The 19863-nt window shown below is 40.3% G+C and overlaps 3 protein-coding genes across 4 annotated transcripts; 2 read left to right on the top strand and 1 right to left on the bottom strand.

The window, feature by feature from the left end:
• On the bottom strand, positions 1-2761 carry LOC116181505 (phenoloxidase 1-like). The gene is made up of 9 exons (XM_031501886.1): positions 2607-2761; positions 2368-2560; positions 2097-2320; positions 1849-2051; positions 1548-1800; positions 1334-1498; positions 834-1287; positions 381-613; positions 1-331 (listed from the first exon to the last, which is right to left on the bottom strand). Exons 1-9 carry the CDS (start codon positions 2718-2720, stop codon positions 113-115), a joined length of 2058 nt encoding a protein of 685 aa, XP_031357746.1. The 5' UTR covers positions 2721-2761; the 3' UTR covers positions 1-112.
• Positions 2762-7331: 4570 nt separating this feature from the next.
• Positions 7332-12482, top strand: LOC116181508 (transmembrane 9 superfamily member 3). Of its 2 annotated transcripts, XM_031501889.1 has the most exons (9): positions 7332-7403; positions 7459-7546; positions 7602-7797; positions 7842-8197; positions 8336-8467; positions 8515-8681; positions 8730-9164; positions 11945-12175; positions 12222-12366. In XM_031501889.1, the coding sequence occupies exons 2-9, from the start codon at positions 7475-7477 to the stop codon at positions 12364-12366; spliced, it is 1734 nt and encodes a 577-aa protein (XP_031357749.1). In that variant the 5' UTR covers positions 7332-7403; positions 7459-7474. The 2 variants fall into 2 exon arrangements, with proteins under 2 accessions (XP_031357749.1, XP_031357750.1); XM_031501890.1 differs by having other exon boundaries at positions 7340-7546; positions 12222-12482.
• A 4931-nt stretch (positions 12483-17413) lies between these two features.
• LOC116180729 (gastrula zinc finger protein XlCGF46.1-like) lies at positions 17414-19863 on the top strand. Its single transcript, XM_031500848.1, has 4 exons — positions 17414-18053; positions 18099-18236; positions 18297-19753; positions 19855-19863. The coding sequence occupies exons 3-4, from the start codon at positions 18299-18301 to the stop codon at positions 19861-19863; spliced, it is 1464 nt and encodes a 487-aa protein (XP_031356708.1). The 5' UTR covers positions 17414-18053; positions 18099-18236; positions 18297-18298.

Raw genomic sequence — 19863 nt, 5'->3', positions numbered from 1 at the left:
TTCGTATACTATAATGCTATATTTAAGTTCGTCGATTTATAAGTACCTATACAGTAAAAAAAAGTCTAGAATTAAGCAGTCTATGTACAAATAATACAGGATCAAGTCGAGTTCAGTTGCGTGCTCGTGGTCGTATGGTGCGATTCTGGTGAACGATGGACACGTTCTGCACCCTCATGTTCGGCGTCAGGAACTGCTGCAGGGTCGTTACGCCATCGCGCGGCGATCTATCGAACGGATATCCCATGGATCTTCGATCTGGATACAGGCGGTCGCGGATTCCGCAGTAGACGGCGGCGTCATTGCACGTGCCCTCGGTAGATTGGTTCACCTGAAGTCATCAATGATTGATACCGAGAGAGACATTGGGCAGAACTTACGCGATCGTCGGCAATGTTGGATATCATCACGAACAATTGGCAAGGGTACCCTTCCGGTGTGCCCTTGAACACGAGCAAGTGCTGGGGCCATCCGCAGCCGCAGAAGTTGAACTGCTCCAGGCCCGGGCCTCCGGTCGGGCGATTCGTGTCGACGTTCCGGAACGTTCGCTCGAAGGGTATGGTGACCGCCGAGGAAGTCGATGCTCGCGTGATTACGTTTTGGCCGGGCGTCACTGAAATGAAACTTATTGCTCAAACTGTTGCATAGAGGTAGAAATGGCACGTTTTAGTTATTTTCTAGGGGAATTTTCCTAGTGCCCAAGTGAGACTATTGCAGCCTTGGAATATGACGTGTCACAGTAATTTATTTAGAAAACGTGCCGCCATCTAGGTGTCATTTGTCAATTCAGGAGTCTATCTTAATTTATAAGTTCGTGACTAATTCCGACTTACAGTTGACGGCGAAGCGATCCATTTCCACCATCAAGTTCCGCTGGTCGACTAACAGCCAGGGGTTGCCTCTCTCGTCGAATTGAGGCCCGAGGAAAATGCGGCAGGTGCCTTGGCGAGCCGCGCCCGTGTTGTTCACGTTGATGACGTAGTTGAACGGCTGGTGCTGTAAGTGAGTGAATCGCACAAAGACGGGTCCGCGCGGTTGGAAGTCGAGGCCCCTGGACATGTCCACGTCGGATTGTTGCCAGAACGTCGAAAATTGGTTTTCGGGGGAGTTCTGACTTTGGAGCGAGATTTTGGTGACGGTCACGCCGTCGTAGCCGAGCTGCGCGACGGTGTAGCGGGGTAGCGTCGACTTGTACTCGACGAACATGTCGTTGACCATGGCGTGCATGCTGTAGAAGACGGGGTCGCGCATCGAGGTCGCCGGATCGCCGATTGCGCCGAAGGATTCCTAGAAAAAACGGTAAAGGACAAGGTTTCGGGCTGAAATCGATTACCAGGTGGCGGAGGTCGGGGTCGTGAATGACCGAGAGCGTCGCGTGCCCGAAGTTGTGCCAGTTTCCGTAGTAGGCGGGGTTGGCCGAGAGTATGGACGCCTCGACCAGGTTTCCCAAGATGTCGATGCCGCCAAACTCGGTGAGCGGTTGCATTCGGTTGTTGGTCTGTCGGAAGAGACATGAACTTTCGCGGAACTTCCTCCGAGTCACTTACGTCCCGATAGAAACCCGAGTGGATCGCCTCGTAGATTCGCGCAATTGCCGTCTCCATGTCTTTGATGTCGATCTTCCATTGGTCTTGCTCGCGGTTCACGTCTTGGAGGGTCATACCGGCCGGTCGGCCCGGGTACGAGCGGTTCGCGACCAGACTGTCCAGCTTGGGGAAGTAGGCTTCTGGAATGGGCTCGCGGAAGTTCACCAAGCGTCTGACTCTCTTCAATTTGTTGCACATTCGCTCCATGTTGTACCTAAACCATGCAAACGGTAAATCTCGCCCGACTTTGCTGGAAACTAACCTGGCCATCACCTGGTGATGGAAGTAGTAGAAGAGCTCCCCTCGTCGATCTTTGTTAACCACCTCCATTGGTCCACTGAACGGATATACCAAATGCCAATGCCAATGGTGAGCGTTGAGCCCCAAGTCTTCGGTCCAGTAGGCGACTCGGTGCTCATCTTCCAAGTTTGACGCGGTGTAATCCACTGGAATTTCAATCGGCGTCTAAAACTGACCGTGTATTTCAACCCCCGCAACCCGAAGACTTACGCGTGATCCCTCGGGAACGATATTAACTTCCTCTCTGGCCTTCGCAAAGACTTGACTATCCACGTACTTATCCGGGAACGTTTCGATCAGCGACGGTATGTCCATATCCCTCGTGTCCTTTCTGTGCAGAATCGCAACGCACATGCAATAGTTGAAGAGGTAAGGGTTGACGCGTTCCCTCGTGTACGCCGCCAGCGATTGGAACTCGTCCAGATTTTTGGCACCTGCAAACCACAAATGGCGAAAAGCGCAAACGAGCATTAGGCCGTACGCAAATAAAGGGTCGTCAGTTCGGTCGCGATCTTGTTGTGCTTCGGGAGGAAGAGGGTGAAATTTTCGTCTCGTTTCAACTGGAGTACGTTCGTCAGGTTCGGCGGTTTGATATCGTTGATGGTCACCTGCTCCCCCGCGTCCGCCGAGAAGCGATCTTGAAGGTCAACGCCGATGCTTTGGTACCGATTCCGCTAAACCCCATCACAATTACCCACAAGAAGAACCGTGCCAACTTACCAAAAAATGTTGCGGCACATTGAAAACGGTATTCTTCTCACCCTTCTTCGTGAAGATGGGCTCCTTGGGATGAAAGAGCATGAGAATGAGATGATTCTTATCCACGTTCGACATCTTCGACGCTTCTTCGGCTGACTGAACTACCTCCCAGCACTTCGGCCGGCGTTTATATATAAAAAGTGAACGCGAAAACACGGGGAGGATGTGGAGTTGGATTAGACCGCAACGTTCATCTTATCGCATTGTGTCTTTATTCAGATAAAAAAAAATGTGGTCAAAAGCATTGATCTAGCGACGATCTTGATGTTGAAAATCGGAAATGTCGCCTTTCGTCGCGGTGCGGAACGGTCAAGATTGTCGGTCTTGGTGGCGGGGGCGGTGGAGAGAACTCGACTATGCTGTTATTGGAAAGGTACGGGTAATGGCGTCTCTGGGCTCGTTTGTGGGTGTCTTTCGGAAGCAGCAAAATGGTCGTGAAGATCTCGCCTTAAAAACAATTTATTCCGCGCTTGTTTTTCTCGAGGAAAGCGTTTACTTACCGGCGGCGTGAGGCATTTTTGACAAATCCAAAGGGTCGACAGGCTAAAGGTTACTTTGATCTAAGTGATCAATCAACACGCGCCGTTTTGTCCTACATCCACTTTTTCTCCGACGAACCCGCATTCGTCCCATAACGACTAAAGGAACGAAGGCTCATGTCTCGAGAGTAACTCCAATCACCTTTTAGGGGTTCAGGGTCGAAGAAACGGACGAATCGGAGAAGACTTGAGGACCTGATAGATCCGGAAAGACGAAAGAATTTGAAAAATCGGAAGAATCTGAAGGACTCTACAGATTTGAAGAATCCGAAGCACGTAGCAAGTAAAACAATTGAAATAATTCGAAGAAACAGGGAAACTCAAAAAATCTCAAGATATCGAAGGAAGACTCTGAATTATTTGAAGAAACGGTAGAATCCAAAGAATCTTGAATTTCTAAAGGATTCGAAAACATGAAGAATCTTAAGAATTCGATGGATATGAAGAAATTGAATAATCTGAGAAATCGGAAGGATTCAAAGAAACGAAAAAGTTACCGGGCTCTTAACAAGCTGAAGTATCCGAAAAAGCCGCGGAGAAGAATAGAAAGAATTCAGAGAAATCGCGGAACGCATAAATATTAAGATTTTGAAGAATTAGAAGAATCTGAAGAAATTAAACAATCCGAAGATTAAACAAGTATAAATTGTACAGAACTCTTGTGCAGATGAACCGAAATAGCTTTTGTTTGGACATCACCAATGGATATATTTCTTGCAGACGTCTCAATCGCCCTTTGTGAGTACCCCCTTCCGACAATCCGTTCTTGAGGTATAAGGGAATATACCCGATCACGATAAGAAGTCGAGGAAGAGGGCTATGTTTGGTAGAATTCCTTTCGTAGAGACCTCTTTCATTAGAGTACCATGAAGGATAGAACTAGTTCCACTCCCCCGCTCCCCCCTTTTCCCCTCCACCACGTACTTTGATAACAGGACAGAAAGAAGGGCAGTAGTTGGTAGAAAACGGTTCCTTTCGTTGAGACCTTTAATTTGAATACAATGAGAGATAACATTAATTCCCCCCCCCCCCCCCCCCCAGGCTCCGTCGCTCACTAATCTCGAAAGAGTCGCACAGGAAAGTTATAGTTTGTACAAACCAATTTATTTCGATGAGGCCTTTCATTGGAGTACTACGAAGGATAGAACATGTGTTTACCCCCCCCCCCCATTTTCTAAAGTTAAACTTGGCACCACTAAAGGCATGCCTATGCAAACTTTGAGACCCATTGGTTGTCGTTTGTAAAAGCATTGAATTTATAACTAATCTTATAAATTCAATGGTAAAAGTTATGCACGTTTTACTTTCAAAAACAGCACCTCAGGAAATAAATCGAGGGGGGGGGGTCCCGTTTTAGACAGCGAAATTTAATGGCCGTCTGGTACACCTTCAAGGTATAGGCTACCTACTGCAAAAAATTCCAGGACTCTAGAAGTGGTTCACAACGGTAGAAGTGGGTCCGGACGGACGGACGGACAAAACACAAACAATAGCACATTTTTTTAATTCTTAAAAAATGCGCTAAAAACCGTAGAATTGGTGAAGTCTCGATAATCTAAGGGATCCGAAGCATTAGAAATAAATTCTAATAATTCGAAGAAACAGATGAATTCAACAAATCGCATTGTATTGAAAAATGTTTAAAAATCGAAGAATTTAAATAATTTGAAGAAATCGAAGAATCCTACGAAATGGAAGAATCCAAAGAATGTTGAGAATTGATCGGTTTGAAGAAAAAGAAGAATCAGAAATTTCGAGCATCTGTAGGATCCGGTAGATTTAAAGAAAATCACTGTGAAAAAGTTCATTGAATTTTATGAAATGTGAAAAAAAGAACCTGAAGAATGGAAGGAAAACGAAGAAACCTAACAATTTGATTGGTCCGAAAAATTTGAAGAAGATCTGAATAATCTCAAAAACCCAAGGAGAGGAATAGAACGAATTAAAAGGAAACCAAGAAATCCAAAAAATAATTGGATAACCTGAAGATATTCGGGAGTCTGGAAAATTGGAAGTATCGACACGATTATAAGGACACATCAGGCGAATCAAACAATCTGAAGCATTTAAAAACCCGAAAATATTGAAAATTGCAAAAATTCTGAAGAGATTAAAGAATCTGAAGGGTCTGAAGAATCTCAAGAATTCGAGAAAACGACGAATTTTTAGAACTTAATGGATCTGAAAGATGTAAAGAGTCGGAACAATTCGAAAAAGGAAAATCTTAAAATTCGATGCATCTAAAAAAAGTTGAAGAATCTGACAATCTATCTGCGTTTGTTTTTGAGATATATAGATTTTTACGTAGGCGTAGTCAAAAAGAAATTTGGACAACCTTTTCTGAGAAGTTGGTATTTTTTAAATGCCACACCCTGTATATCTTCACGTCATTTTTTTGTATTCTTTTTACTGAACCAGAAATAAAAAAGGGTTTTAACGGTAGTAGGCCATATGGATCCATGGAGATTTTGTTTTGTATCCATGGTAACTAAAGCAGCCCACCAATCAATAAAAATGGCTGGCAATCATTTCAAAAATTTGAAAAATATGGGATAATGTAGAATTTGGTATATAAAAATATATAGGTTGTGATACATCAATGCAATCAAGGAAAAAAAGACAAAAAATTGACGTAAGATATACAGTGTGTTCTATTTAAAACATATCGACCTTGCGTCATCTCGGAAAAAGTGTTCCAAATTTTTTTTAGATCTGTGGATTTTACGTGAAAATATCTAAAGTTTTTACCTTTTTTCTATCTTACGTGGGTAGTAACTTAGATCATACATATATATGATCTAAGGGTAGTAAGATAACATCCAGCCTTCTCATTAATAAGCCGTGCGACTGCCAGCATGGTCTAAGCTGCCAGCTCTAAATCGTAGGTTGTATATACAGGGTGGGACCTCTCAGCGTTGCCACTCGTATGGCAATTCACGAAAGTTGTAAAGGGAGTGGGGGGTATCAGTATGCAATACCCGAATACCCCCGAGTATATTCGAAGATTCTTTTTATTTTTAAAAACAGCTGAAATACACTGCAGTCTCAACCAAAATAAGACACACGGTACTTGGAGTGAATACGAAGAAACCAAAAAAATCTCTTGAACTTGAGTTTCAAAATTGCGAAGGGTCGCAAGAATTTAAGGAAACTGAAGAGTGATTAGAATACCATGGATCTGAAAAAAAACAAAGAAATCAACGACTGGTTCAAGTACGCTGGCGGTCCCATTGCTTGATCCAGCAAATTGCAGAAATGAAGAATGAGACTGTTACCGGCTTTATGGACTATAAATCCGGAGGTCGGGTGTTCGAACCTGGGTTGAGGTGAATTTTTCATCTGTGGCAGAGATGGGAATTACCTTAGACCAGTTTCGAGCATTCTGCAGGCGGCTACTCCGAATTAGGTTTTCCTGCAGTTTTTCTAATTCGTAAGGTAAATAGCGGAGTAGTACCTATAGAACAACTTAAGCCCTTCTGCAGAGGCACCTCTAAAAAGCATTATGCGGGTCACTCTGTAATTGGGAGCAAGCCTGTTGAGGGCCTAGAGCAAGAGAGAGGAATAATAAATAAATCAGTTTGGCTATAGGGGAAATTATCTGGATCACATGGATTCTCGATGAAATGGACTACAAACGTACCCCTGTGTTGAACGGGAATAATCAAAGCGCCATTAATGAGAATTTTTTTTAAGATATTGCGGGAATCTGGAGCTGATAGGTACTGAATTTTGCAACTTTTGGAAATTAGCTCTTGACGAAAATGTGAAATGTGTTCTTTTATTAATTTTTGTTTTCTTTACATTCCTCCACTCTGTATACAGATTTCAACTACAAAAGTATCAACGAAAATTACCCCCTGTCATAACAAAATCCAAAAAATGATAAATATTCGTTCAGATTATTTTTTTCTGGTTATGGCGCTGCGTTAAAAATGTTTAAGCAAATAATAAATTGTAAGTGCGTATGTGCTTGCCATTGAATTTAAATTCAATGGTGCTTGCATTGTATATACAATGGTGCTTGCTTTATGTTGTTGTTTCATAGCATTGTATGATAGTATTTGTTTCATTCTGAAACACCCTGTACGATTATAAATTTGTTTTGACAAAAACTAGGAACATTTAATTTTCTCACCAGATCAGTTTGGCACACTTACTTTTGGCAGTTGTCTACGTGTGTGGGTATTATGTGTACTTATTAAAAATTCCGGCTATTTGAGTAAATAAGACGTTTCTAATTACTAATTTATTGTCTTTCTATGTTTTACAATTAGGTGTAGTTTATAAACAATGAACTTATTAGTGAAAATTATATTGTTTACGTTAATTGCGGGGGCGTTGACTGATGAACACGATCACATTGTACGTGCGATCTCTGTTGTTAACGTCTTCATCGCCTCATTCTTGTGATTTGCAGTACGGCGACAACGAGGAGGTAGTCCTATGGATGAACACAGTGGGACCGTATCACAATCGGCAGGAGACCTATCGGTATTTCTCGCTGCCGTTCTGTGTCGGATCGAAGGAGGCGATATCTCATTACCACGAAACGCTCAGCGAGGCGCTGCAGGGCGTCGAATTGGAATTTAGCGGGCTCGATATCGAATTTAAAGGTGAGCCAGTTGAGCCGTCACATTTTGTTTACTTTGCGTTGTAGCCGACGTTCAAAAGACTGAGTACTGCGGTACGTTGTTAAACGATGAAAAGTACAAGGCGTTCGTTTACGCCGTTAAAAATCACTACTGGTACCAGATGTACATCGACGACCTGCCGATTTGGGGAATAGTCGGTGAAGTGACCGACTCCAATTATTATATATGGACGCATAAGAAGTTCGAAATCGGTTATAATGGCAAACAAATCGTCGACGTTAACATTACGGCGCAAGACAAGGTGCTGTTGAAGCCTACCGTTAAGCTCAGCTTTACGTATGAGGTCATTTGGAAGAAGTCGAACATTAAGTTTGAAAATCGGTTCGATAAGTATTTGGATCCGAATTTTTTCCAGCACAGAGTGAGTTTTATGTTCTTTAAAAGTGAGGTTAATGTTATGAGCTAACTTGGATCTTCAATTCACTTCGATTGGGCTTGTTTCTAACGATATAACCTCACTTCTATCTTTTGTTTATCGCTTCCTACGGCCTACTTTTAGATTCACTGGTTCAGCATCTTTAACAGTTTTATGATGGTGATATTCCTCGTCGGTTTGGTATCGATGATACTGATGCGCACACTTCGTAAGGACTACGCTCGTTACAGCAAGGACGAGGACATGGACGACATGGTTAGGACCGTGCTCGTTGTTTTCGTTAACTGTGTCTTGTTTTTAAGGAACGCGATTTGGGCGACGAGTACGGCTGGAAGCAGGTGCACGGCGACGTATTCCGACCGGCTTCGCATTCCTTACTTTTTTCCGCACTTATCGGTGCCGGCCATCAGCTGACGACCGTCGTTTTCTGCGTTATAATTTTCGCAATTTTAGGCGATCTGTATACGGAGTAAGTCATCCGATTATCGCACTCACTTGCAGCTAAACGAGTTTGTAGGCGTGGTTCGATGCTGTCCACTTCGATTTTTGTGTATGCGGCCACGTCGCCGGTTAACGGCTACTTCGGCGGCTCGCTGTACGCGCGCATGGGCGGCAAGGTTTGGATACGGCAGATGCTCGTCTCCGCCTTTATGCTGCCCGCGTTAATCTGCGGCACAGCGTTCTGCATCAATTTCATCGCCATCTATTACCACGCCTCGCGTGCGATTCCGTTCGGCACGATGGTCGCGGTTACGTGCATTTGTTTGTTCGTAATTTTGCCGCTGACGCTCGTAGGTACGGTGCTGGGTCGAAACTTGGCCGGTCAGCCCGACTATCCGTGCCGGATTAATGCGGTCCCTAGACCTATACCCGAGAAGAAGTGGTTCATGGAGCCGGGGGTCATTATACTTCTGGGCGGTGTGTTACCGTTCGCTAGCATATTCATTGAGATGTAAGTATGTAATATAGGAAAGGGAATACAGGTAAGCAAGTTCGACAAACAGGTAGCGAAGCCATTGGCACATTTGTTTTTGACACCCCAAAAAAAAACAAAAAAGTAACTATAATACCAGACTTTGAATTCTGAATTTTTATGTGGAAGGCTAAATTTAAGTTTCATAATTCGCCTGTAGATGGCGGGTTCTTATTTGAACCAGGGCAGTAGTACCTCGAAGTAGCTTTCATTGTGCAGGTGTTAACAGAAGGTAAAAAATCCGCGATGCTAGATAGACGCTACAGGGTAAATATAATTGTTAATTCACTAACAGCTAGATATATATACCCTTAACCTGCGGAAGTTTGGCCCCTTATCTCCTTTTAAAACCTGAAATTCAAAATCAAATGCTTTGGTATACATGTGACTTTAGGCGATTGAAATACATTAAGGCGATCAATTTCCATTTCATTCCATTGGTTTGATTCATAAACAGAAATACAGAAATGCAATGCCTATCTCGGGATCACGTGTCCATGCCAAATTTAAACCTTCTCTGAACTGTCATTGATCGCTGAAATTAAATACAACATTTCCAATCAAGGGAGCCAATTAACCCAAATCCTTTGTTTGGATCCGCTTCTTAACAATAAATACAATACCAAAATCTGTTTCATGCAAGGAATTCTCACGGGTCGATTCCTTTGGGAATATTAAAATTACTCCAAACAAATTTAATATGCCTAACAATAACCGACCACTACTTTCTTCAAATCAGATTATTGACAGATCTCTTCTAGTAACATGGGGGGGGGGGGGCTGCTTGTAACCATCACGGTACTCTAATGAAAGATTTCAACGAACGGAATCAATTTCAACCAACCATAGTCCTTCTTAGCCCGATTCCTTATATTTTAAGAGCGGATTATCAGAGGTGGATATTCACAAAGGGCGATTGGGACGTCTGGATTCGCATTGGCGATTTCAAAACTGTCTGGATGAGACATATTTATTGCTGAAGTCGAAGCGAATCTTGAAAACGAAATGTCGGAAGACGGCACTCATAGGGGACGAGTATTTTACTACCTTATAACCCACCCATTTACTAAGCGCTTGTTTACACCGGTATTTGTGCGTGGTCGCTCATGAAGTAAACGAAACCCTTCCGTTTTTTACTTGAAATAAACCAAATTGGTGCGTGCTCGCTCTCGAAAATCAGCTTGCACCATCGCTCTACCACTTCTCTCGCTATTTGAATGTCGCCCGCTAGAAAAACTGAAACGGGCCTTCTTTCCGACTTCGACTGGCGCGCCCTAGCAACCAATAGAACACGGTTTTTTACCTGTTCCCGTTTTCATGGGAATTTCGGGAAGCGCTTTACTAACTCGGAAACTTGCGCGAGCATCACAATCGGATGAACGGCTTGGACTGACAGATAGACAAACATTTATTTTTATTTACATAGATATCAGATCCCATTAACGTTTTATCCCCCATCCCGGCCAACCTCGTAGATATGGGCACATTGACATTTCCATATATGTAATGCCATTACAGTGTGCACATTTTAAATATTTGAAAGTATTGTGAGTTAACATATGCCTACTTTGTTTTATAAGTAGTTCGTTGTATAATCGCACTGCGCACATTTTAAATCCATTGAAGACTTGTGTCGTTTCAGAACATGTTGAAGATTTGTTGCAAGATTGCAATGTGCACATTTTAAATCGTTTGAAGTATTGGGCATTTTTAAGCGGTAAGGCTTTATTGGTCATTATTACACACTAGGTATGTGATTTACAGTTAAACGAAATCGCGAATAACCTGTACCTATCACTCTTTAATCAGGCGGTTGGTAAGGTTGAAAACATTTGATTTGACGGGTATTATCATTAGCTCTCTTTTATAATAATTTTCTTTCGCGACGCGTAGCGGAGTGCCTTATAGAATTTTTTATTATACCTGCAATATCATTTAAAAATAAAGGAAATAAAATCAAATCATATTGACGTTATAATCGAATATACGTCTAATTAAGTGGGCTGTCCGTAACTCCCATGATTGCCATGAAAATGTCACTTGACGTATGCTTATAAACATCACTGTCTTTGTAAATAAAATTACTTCAGTTGGAAAAGGTAATACACCGTCCATTCAATGGCTTGTTGCAACAGCAGAAGAAAACTTGGCAGATGCAAAATCCAAATTGGAGTCAGCTAAATTGCCTATTTTGCCGAAAATTGATCTTACCACCCAAACTACGTTAGTAAGGGATGTATTTTATTGAATAAAAAACCCCCCCCCCCCCCACTTTTTTCACGGAAATACACGTTTTGAAGCAGACAGGGATCCGAATCAAACAAAATCTGGATGATGTTATCATTAGTTCTCTTTTATAATATTGTCTTTCGCGACGCGTAGTGGAGTGCCTTATAGAATTTTTTATTATACTTGCAATATCATTTAAAAATAAAGGAAATAGAAATAAAATCATATTGACGTTATAATCGAATATACGTCTAATTAAGTGGGCTGTCCGTAACTCCCATGATTGCCATGAAATTGTGACTTGACGTTTACTTATAAAAATCACTGTCTTTGTAAATAAAATGACTTCAATGGCTTGTTGCAGCAGCAGAAGAAAAATTGGCACGTGCAACATCCAAATCCAGTACAGCCTATTATAAAGTTGTTCTCGTGGATTTTTAATTTCAATCCTAGATGACACTTTCATAAGTACCTAACATTACTTTTTTGAGTGTTTAAAACAGAGATTACGAATCGGAAATACTTTTCAGGTATTTCATCTTCACATCCTTCTGGGCCTACAAGATCTACTACGTCTACGGCTTCATGCTCCTAGTCGCGCTGATACTGGTCATCGTCACAGTTTGCGTGACGATCGTGTGCACGTACTTCTTACTAAACGCCGAAGATTACCGCTGGCAGTGGACCTCGTTTCTGGCGGCCGCCTCGACCTCGGCCTACGTTTACGTCTATTCCATCTATTACTTCTTCTTCAAGACCAAGTACGCACTCGCTGACGTTGCGTCGATTAATAATCGTCTGTTGCAGGATGTACGGCCTCTTTCAGACGGCCTTCTACTTCGGCTACATGGCCCTGTTTAGCGGCGCTCTGGGAATCTTATGCGGAACGGTCGGCTTCATCGGCACAAGTATATTCGTTAGGAAAATCTACTCGACCGTCAAGATCGACTAACAAGACTTCACTAGTGATTGTAAATAACTTGTTGTTGTAACTTTATATGAGCGAATGCGTTGTCGTTTCTCTGATTTTAATAAAAACGCAATTTGTTAACTGCGTGATCCGTCACACTTCAATCTTGTACTTGGGTTGCAGGTTGTATTCGATGTCAAAGAGCATTCTCATGTAAATATTTGTGTACATAATACCTACTTTTTGTGCTCGATTTATCATTTTCTTTATAATGGAAATGTATTTTCCAATTGTGTAATTTATAATTTTTAGCGTTACGGATCAAATTTTTTTATTATAGAACTAGGTATAGATATACCAAACCCTAAATTAATTCAATTTAAGGAGAATGTAAATTAAGTTCATTAAATTGTTTTAAGAGAAACTATCTTTATCAATACAGGTCTAAGGAATGAACAATCTACAATAAAAGAAGATTAACAATCCGAGGAAGTAACTCCTAAATCTGACGTTAATTTAATACAACATTTGATATGGTAAAGAATGGCCATTCCAAGGAGATTTAAAAGCAACTCCAAACCTTTCCCCATTTGTGAAAATAACATTCTGAAGTCATTTAATCGGACCTCCAGTCCAGAAGGTATCTGAAGGTCCTGGATACGGTAAACCTTAGACTAAACTTGTATTTCGAGATGAATGCCGCCACAAAGAATTAAAGTCGCTAATCAGTGCAAATCTTAGACGAAAATTGACAAAGTTGGAACAAATTGAACTAAACTTACTGGATGCAGAAAGCAAAAGTGACGCTAAAACACAAAATGAACTGAAGAAACTCAAACCAGGCTAATTCAAGACACGTTACTATACATACTTCAAAGCGGAAAATCGACTAGAGTGCTTCAAAACGGTCTTAAAAAATTAAGTTGTATTTATAACTGGCTGATTTAGTGACATAAAATGTCGGTCCATCCAAGATGGTGCCCAACAAAATGGCGACCGATCCAAGATGGCGCCCAACAAAATGGCGGGATTAAAGACTAATAAAATGGCGACCGAATCAAGATGGCGGATTTTGTGTGTACTCCATGCCTTTGTTTTGAGTACCGTTATATGATTTGTTTGTTATACTGTACAGGTGACTATACCATTGGTTTTATTAAGTATTTATTCCTGTATTCACGAGGAGTTGATTATCAGTGCGATGTTGCTCTGTTCGATTGAATCGTAACTATTCCGTGAGAGAAGTAAAAGTACCTAATACAGTTTTATTGTTCGCTGTATCTGTTACTTTCTTATTCGTGGCGCGCTGCAGTTCTTGTGCGTTAACTATACGAAGGGGGGCTCTCTGTGGAGTACCTAGGTACCTAATACAGTTCGATCTTTCTCTGTATCTGTTGCCTACTCGTCTCGTGCGGATTGCAGTTCTTAGCATCTTAGCAATGCGAGTAGGGGCCCCCTCATTAACATTTGCTCTATTTAAAATATGTTCTGCTTGAACGATAATCGATTTTCACATGAATACTTGCTATTGGCATTCTCACATGTACTTTTCGTGTTGGAGTAGAGTAGAGTCACACTATTTACATGTTTACTATGTACCTGCAATTTATTTATTTTACGAGTTGTGTTATCTCAATTGATCGTACAGGTATTTTGATGTGTTTGTGTACTCAATTGATTTATTATGTTTTCCACTGCATTTATGATGTCTTGTATATTTTGTTTATTATGAACTTGTTTAATTGCATTTGATTTGATTATCTTTTTTTTTATCATACAATTTGAGATGTTTTATTTATGTGTATTTTCTTGTCCATTTTATTTGGTGTAGGTGATTTATTTCATGTATTTGTGTGGCCTATGCCGAGGTTTTTGTCCCGTAGAAGGTTTCCGTGGCATGGTCTTGTTGTGTGCGTAATATGTTTATTTGTTCTTGTCACATTTCTTACGCACAAAAGTTCTGTGTTTCTGTCTTTTATTTAATTCCTTTCCCGACTATGTCTCACGTCCCAACACATGTAAGAACTGATTACACAACGTAGGAGTTCATTCATGCCACTCATATGTAGCCGACTGCCATCCAAATTCAAAAGTGCCGCGAAACGTCTTTCCTTTTTACTTAAAAGGTAGGTGACTCTTTGTAGATTTTTTCTAGAGTTGCCAACGGTAAGTATAGGGTAAGTCAATATTTCAGCGTCCGCTTGATAAACCCCTAGGAACATTACACGGTATTGCAGACGATTCCGTACGAGTTCGACGACGTTCAGGATTGTAGCCTCGACCACCTTCCCATCAAAATAACTCTTCACACAAATCCGACCGTTACAATACCCCCCAGTACCAGGAAGATCACCAACTCGAAAAAAATGATCTCCGGCAATGTATCGCATCCGCATTCTGACTGACCTAGAGGAAAAAGTACATCACCAACCAAACAAGTCCCGGCCATAAGATGGCGAGCAAGCTCCCTCAGTATCTCAAGAGCGAAATCGGAGGGAAAAGAGCAACTCACTTGAGACAGGTCAACGCAAAGCAGTAAGCTGCCCTCAAAATTGCCATTCAGCACTAACAACGGGGCTTGGAACGAGCACGTTGACGAAACCATGACCCGATGCGGAAACGTGCATACCAAATTGGAGGTTAGTGACCCTATTTTTGGGTTGTCAAATTACATTCTCAAGGTTATCATCTGAGGTCACTGCCCTACTTTCCGAGGTCACCGCCAGGGGGCGAACCACAGCATTTTTTCCTTGGAAAACGGATTTTTGACCATCTGATCGCTCTTTGTGAGACGACATCATCAAAAGTTACGCGGTGCGAGCGCTTGAGGGTGAAGAACTTTCCCACCAACCGAATGTCGACGACGATTATTGTTTCTTGGTGTTGGTCTTGCTCCCTTTGAGTTGCCATGCTATAAGGAAAAACAAGATTTATCTAGAAGTTCACTTGAACTCGCATATTGCACTGCATTCAGGGAAGAGTATCAGCATTATTGCCAAACAATCAGCATTAAAACGCGTAGGCCGTAGAAAAACCTTGATTTCCGTGTTTCCAGATCTAGATCGTTAGTCTAATTGCTTCATTGTAAAGTGCAATAGGTACCCCATAATCACGTCGGCGGTGTGATAAGGTATCGCCATTTCCCTTTACGATTAAACCTCGAGGTACTTTGTTCCAAATCAGTTTGTTATTGAGATCGAACGCAGTCCTCAATTGTAACAGTGTTTGCTTAAAAAGTGCCCATGGAAAACAAAGATGAGGCCAATCAGGCGCATCCGCCACCGTACTCGGCGCCACCAGGTACCGAACAGCGTCAAATTCAAATTGGATCGTACCCGACCGCAAGCGGACCGCCGCCAATCCTGGAATACAATTATGTGTCACCGCCGCCGTTAAACGCCTACAACGCGCCCCAATTTGCACAACTGGTCACATCCGCATCATCCCCGCAAATACACCAACCCAACACCTCAACCCTACGACCGACACAAGGATACTATCAGCCATATACAAGGGCAGGTACAGTTGGACGATTCCTTCTTATAAAAAAGTATTATTTGCAGGTCAGATTGATAAGCCACAGGTATGCATGTATTGGATTCGTCATATTTGGAGTATTTAGTGTAGTTTTTCTAATCGTCTTTCTTATTGTATTTTTCACTATACTTTCTAGAATATAATTGATAATAGAGATTATGCCCGTTTCTAAACCTTACCCCACGTTCCCCTCGACAGAGACGTTTGACGGGCCATATGGAAGACATTGAAGAAGGTTTAACGCAGAAAAAGGGCCGAAATTTATGCGGGAGGAGCTACAGGGGGTCATTGTTAACAGCCCTAACCAGCAGTGAGAGGTTCCACCCTGTATATACAACTTACGACGATGCGCGCAATCTTGAGAGTTGGCAATCACGCAATTTTTAGGAGGGGAAAAGCTGTCTGCGCCATCTCGAGAGCACGAACCTTAGTTACGTCTGGCATTTTGTTGTAAATGGCGATGGCGGAAACATCGCTTCGTGAGTGTTTGTTGCATTGTATTTGTATGGGGTTAGCTTTTTTTATATTTCTATTGTTATATACAAATTTAAGTGGAATAAAAGTAATAATTTCAAACAGTTCCAAGATTGGGCTACTAGTTCAAAAGTTACAGCCCTTTGAATTTTCTTTCGAAATTGGTTTCTAGTCTATAACTTTTGATTGAGAAGTCTGATCGAAAAAGTACGAATTGTTTTGGATTCTACGCACCAAAATTAATAAGAAAAAGTGTTTTCCCGAGAAATTTTGGTGCAGTCGATTTTTGGTAAAACAGGAAGGTTATACACTGCCTTTTTTGAACCCCGAAATAAAAATTGTCTCAGATCGACCCGGAAAAAAAATTTTCTTATAGAATGTGGCCTGTAGAATCCATATTTTCAAACAGTTCCAAAATTGGGCTACTACATATCAAGTTAAAAAGTTTTAAATGTGCCATTTGTGATTACGAGACAAATTATAAATTCAGCATTAAACGACACTTTTTAACGCATACTGATTCAAAAGATTTAAAATGTGCCCATTGTGATTACGAGACAAATAATAAACACTACTTTAAAGAACACGTTTTAAATCACACCGGTTCTAAAGATTTTAAATGCGATCGTTGTGATTATGGAACAAATAATAAACAAAATCTTAAAGTGCACCTTTTAAAACATATCGATTTTAAAGATTTTAAATGTGACCATTGTGTTTATCGAACAAATAATAAACGCTATTTTAAACGACACCTTTTGAAACATATCTTCAACAGGTTTTAAATGTGCTCATTGCGATTATGGAACAAATAATAAAGAACATCTTAAATCGCACCTAAAAAATATCAATTCTAAAGATTGTAAATGTTCTCATTGTGATTACCAAACAACTAATAAATACTGTTTTGGTTTTAAACGACACCTTTTAATTTAACCCATACTGATTCTAAACATTTTAAATGCGTTCATTGTGATTATGGAACAAATAGTAAACGGTACCTTAAACAACACCTTTTAATACATAAAGTTTCTAAAGATTTTAATTGTGTTCATTGCGATTATCCAACACATTACAAATCCTGTCAAGCTACACCTTTTAAAGCAGAAACTGTTTTTATAAGGAACGAATTTCTCGATAAGTTAAATATTAATTCTGTAGTGTGTGGTGAATTCATGGGATGGAGGTTTTTATCTCTTGCTCCAAGGTTTTAACGCATTAGATTTTTTATCTCTAAATTTTAGCCGGTTTTAGAAGGTATCAGACTTAGAAATAGACATTTGCCTAGTGTCTCGTGTCGATTTAAAGTAATTTTTTAAAGATAATGAAATAATACATTTTTTATTTACTAGTATTCAATTAACTTTTATCATACAACGGCTAATTACAAATGTTTTTTAGGTTGGTTATTTTAATATGCCCTCTTGAATTACAATAAACAATGGGAAACTTGGGAACAATAGGATACTTAAAATTCTTAATAAGTAACCGTATTGGTTGACGGTCTCCTTAAATGATGAGAGATACCTTTCTATAGCGCTGCCTACGACCAGGTATCTTCGATGTTTGTAGCTCTCACAGAAGGTAAAAACTGATGGCTCCATCCAGCATTAACAATAAAAGTGGAAATGTAACTCGTCTCCCCAAATCAACTGGACCTTGTAGTCCATCTTCGCCAGGTCAAAGATTCCGTTATGGTGTTTGCAGTAGACATTAAGGTTGTGTTATCGCCCGTCAGACTGGCGTTGATTAACTTTTTGTAGGTCACGCCGTATGGAATAAAAATGGAAAACAAAACCTATCGCTCCGCCACTGGAATTGAGACGCTATGGACCGGTACTTGAGCTACAGCCAAAGCCAACTGTACCTAAATCTATAAATAGGGTGTGCCTGCCTGCCTGGTAAGAAATTTGTGATTTTTAATAAACAAAGATCTGTCTTGATAACGTTATTCATACTAGATATGGACGGAAATGATGTGGCACCTCTTATTAAGATTGAACCAAAACAAGAAGAAGAAATCGATTCCCATCTCCAAGAAAACATTTTAGTAAGCAACCAAACATTGGGTGCAATAAAGGACGAAATTACTATTACTGCACAGTGCTCCAAATCGTTCAATAATGAAGTACAACAACAAGCTGATTGTGGTTGGAATATTAAAACACAAGTTTCGGATTTTCAACACACATCATATAGTAAGCTGCAACTTAAACAATATCTTTTAACACATGTTTCTGAAGGCTTTAACTGTGCTCATTGTGATTATGGAACAAAGAATAAACGACTGTTTCAAAGGCACATTTTCACACACAAATTTAATGCGCTACAATGTGCTAATTGTGATTACAAGACAAACAGCAAAGCCTACTTTGAACGACACCTTTTGAAACATAAGGATTTTGAATGTGGTAATTGTGATTACAAGACACATAGAAAATACCACTTAAAACGACACCTTTTAAAACATACTGATTCTAAAGATTTTCAATGTGCCAATTGTGATTACCAAACAAATGATAAATACTACTTTAAACAACACCTTTTAAATCATACTGATTCCAAAGACTTTAAATGTGTCAAGTGTGATTACAAGACACATAGGAAATACCAATTAAAACGACATCTTTTGAAACATATCGATTGTAAAGGTTTTAAATGTGCTTATTGTGATTACCAAACAAATGATAGACACTACCTTAAACAACACCTTTTAAATCATACCGATTATAAAGATTTTAAATGTACTAATTGTGATTACGAGACAAATTACAAAACCAACTTTAAACAACACCTTTTGAAACATACCGATTCTAAAGATTTTAAATGTGCTCATTGTGATTATGGGACAAATAATAAACGATATCTTAAACGACACGTTTTAAAACATATCGTTTCCAAAGATTTTAAATGTGCTAATTGTGATTACAAGACGAACAACAAATGCCGCTTAACAAGACACCTTTTAAAACATACCGATTCCAAAGATTTTAAATGTGCATATTGCGATTACGAAACAAATGATAAATACTACTTTAAGCAACACCTTTTAAATCATACTGATTCGAAAGATTTTAAATGTGCCCATTGCGATTGTCAAACAAATGATAAATACTACTTTAAACGCCACCTTTTAAAACATACCGATTCGAAAGACACTAAAGGTGCTAATTGTGATTATGAGACAAACAACAAATACTACCTGAAACAACGCCTTTTAACACATACTGTTTCTAAAGATTTTAAATGTGCTAATTGTGATTATCAAACGAATAAGAAATGGTACTTTAAACGGCACCTTTTAAATCATACCGATTCTAAAGACTTTAAATGTGCCAATTGTGATTATATGACAAATAACAAATACCACTTTAAACGACACCTTGTAACACATACCGATTCTAAAGATTTTAAATGTGCTGATTGTGATTTTGAAACAAATGATAAATACTATTTTAAACAACACCTTTTAAATCATACCGATTCTAAAGATTTTAAATGCGCCAATTGCGATTACAGGACAAATAA

The sequence above is a fragment of the Photinus pyralis genome, unplaced genomic scaffold (assembly GCF_008802855.1).
Source record: "Photinus pyralis isolate 1611_PpyrPB1 unplaced genomic scaffold, Ppyr1.3 Ppyr1.4_LG9, whole genome shotgun sequence".
NCBI lineage: Eukaryota > Metazoa > Arthropoda > Insecta > Coleoptera > Lampyridae > Photinus > Photinus pyralis.
The sequence above is the reverse complement of the archived record's forward strand: the minus strand, read 5'-3'. Positions and strand labels throughout refer to the sequence as shown.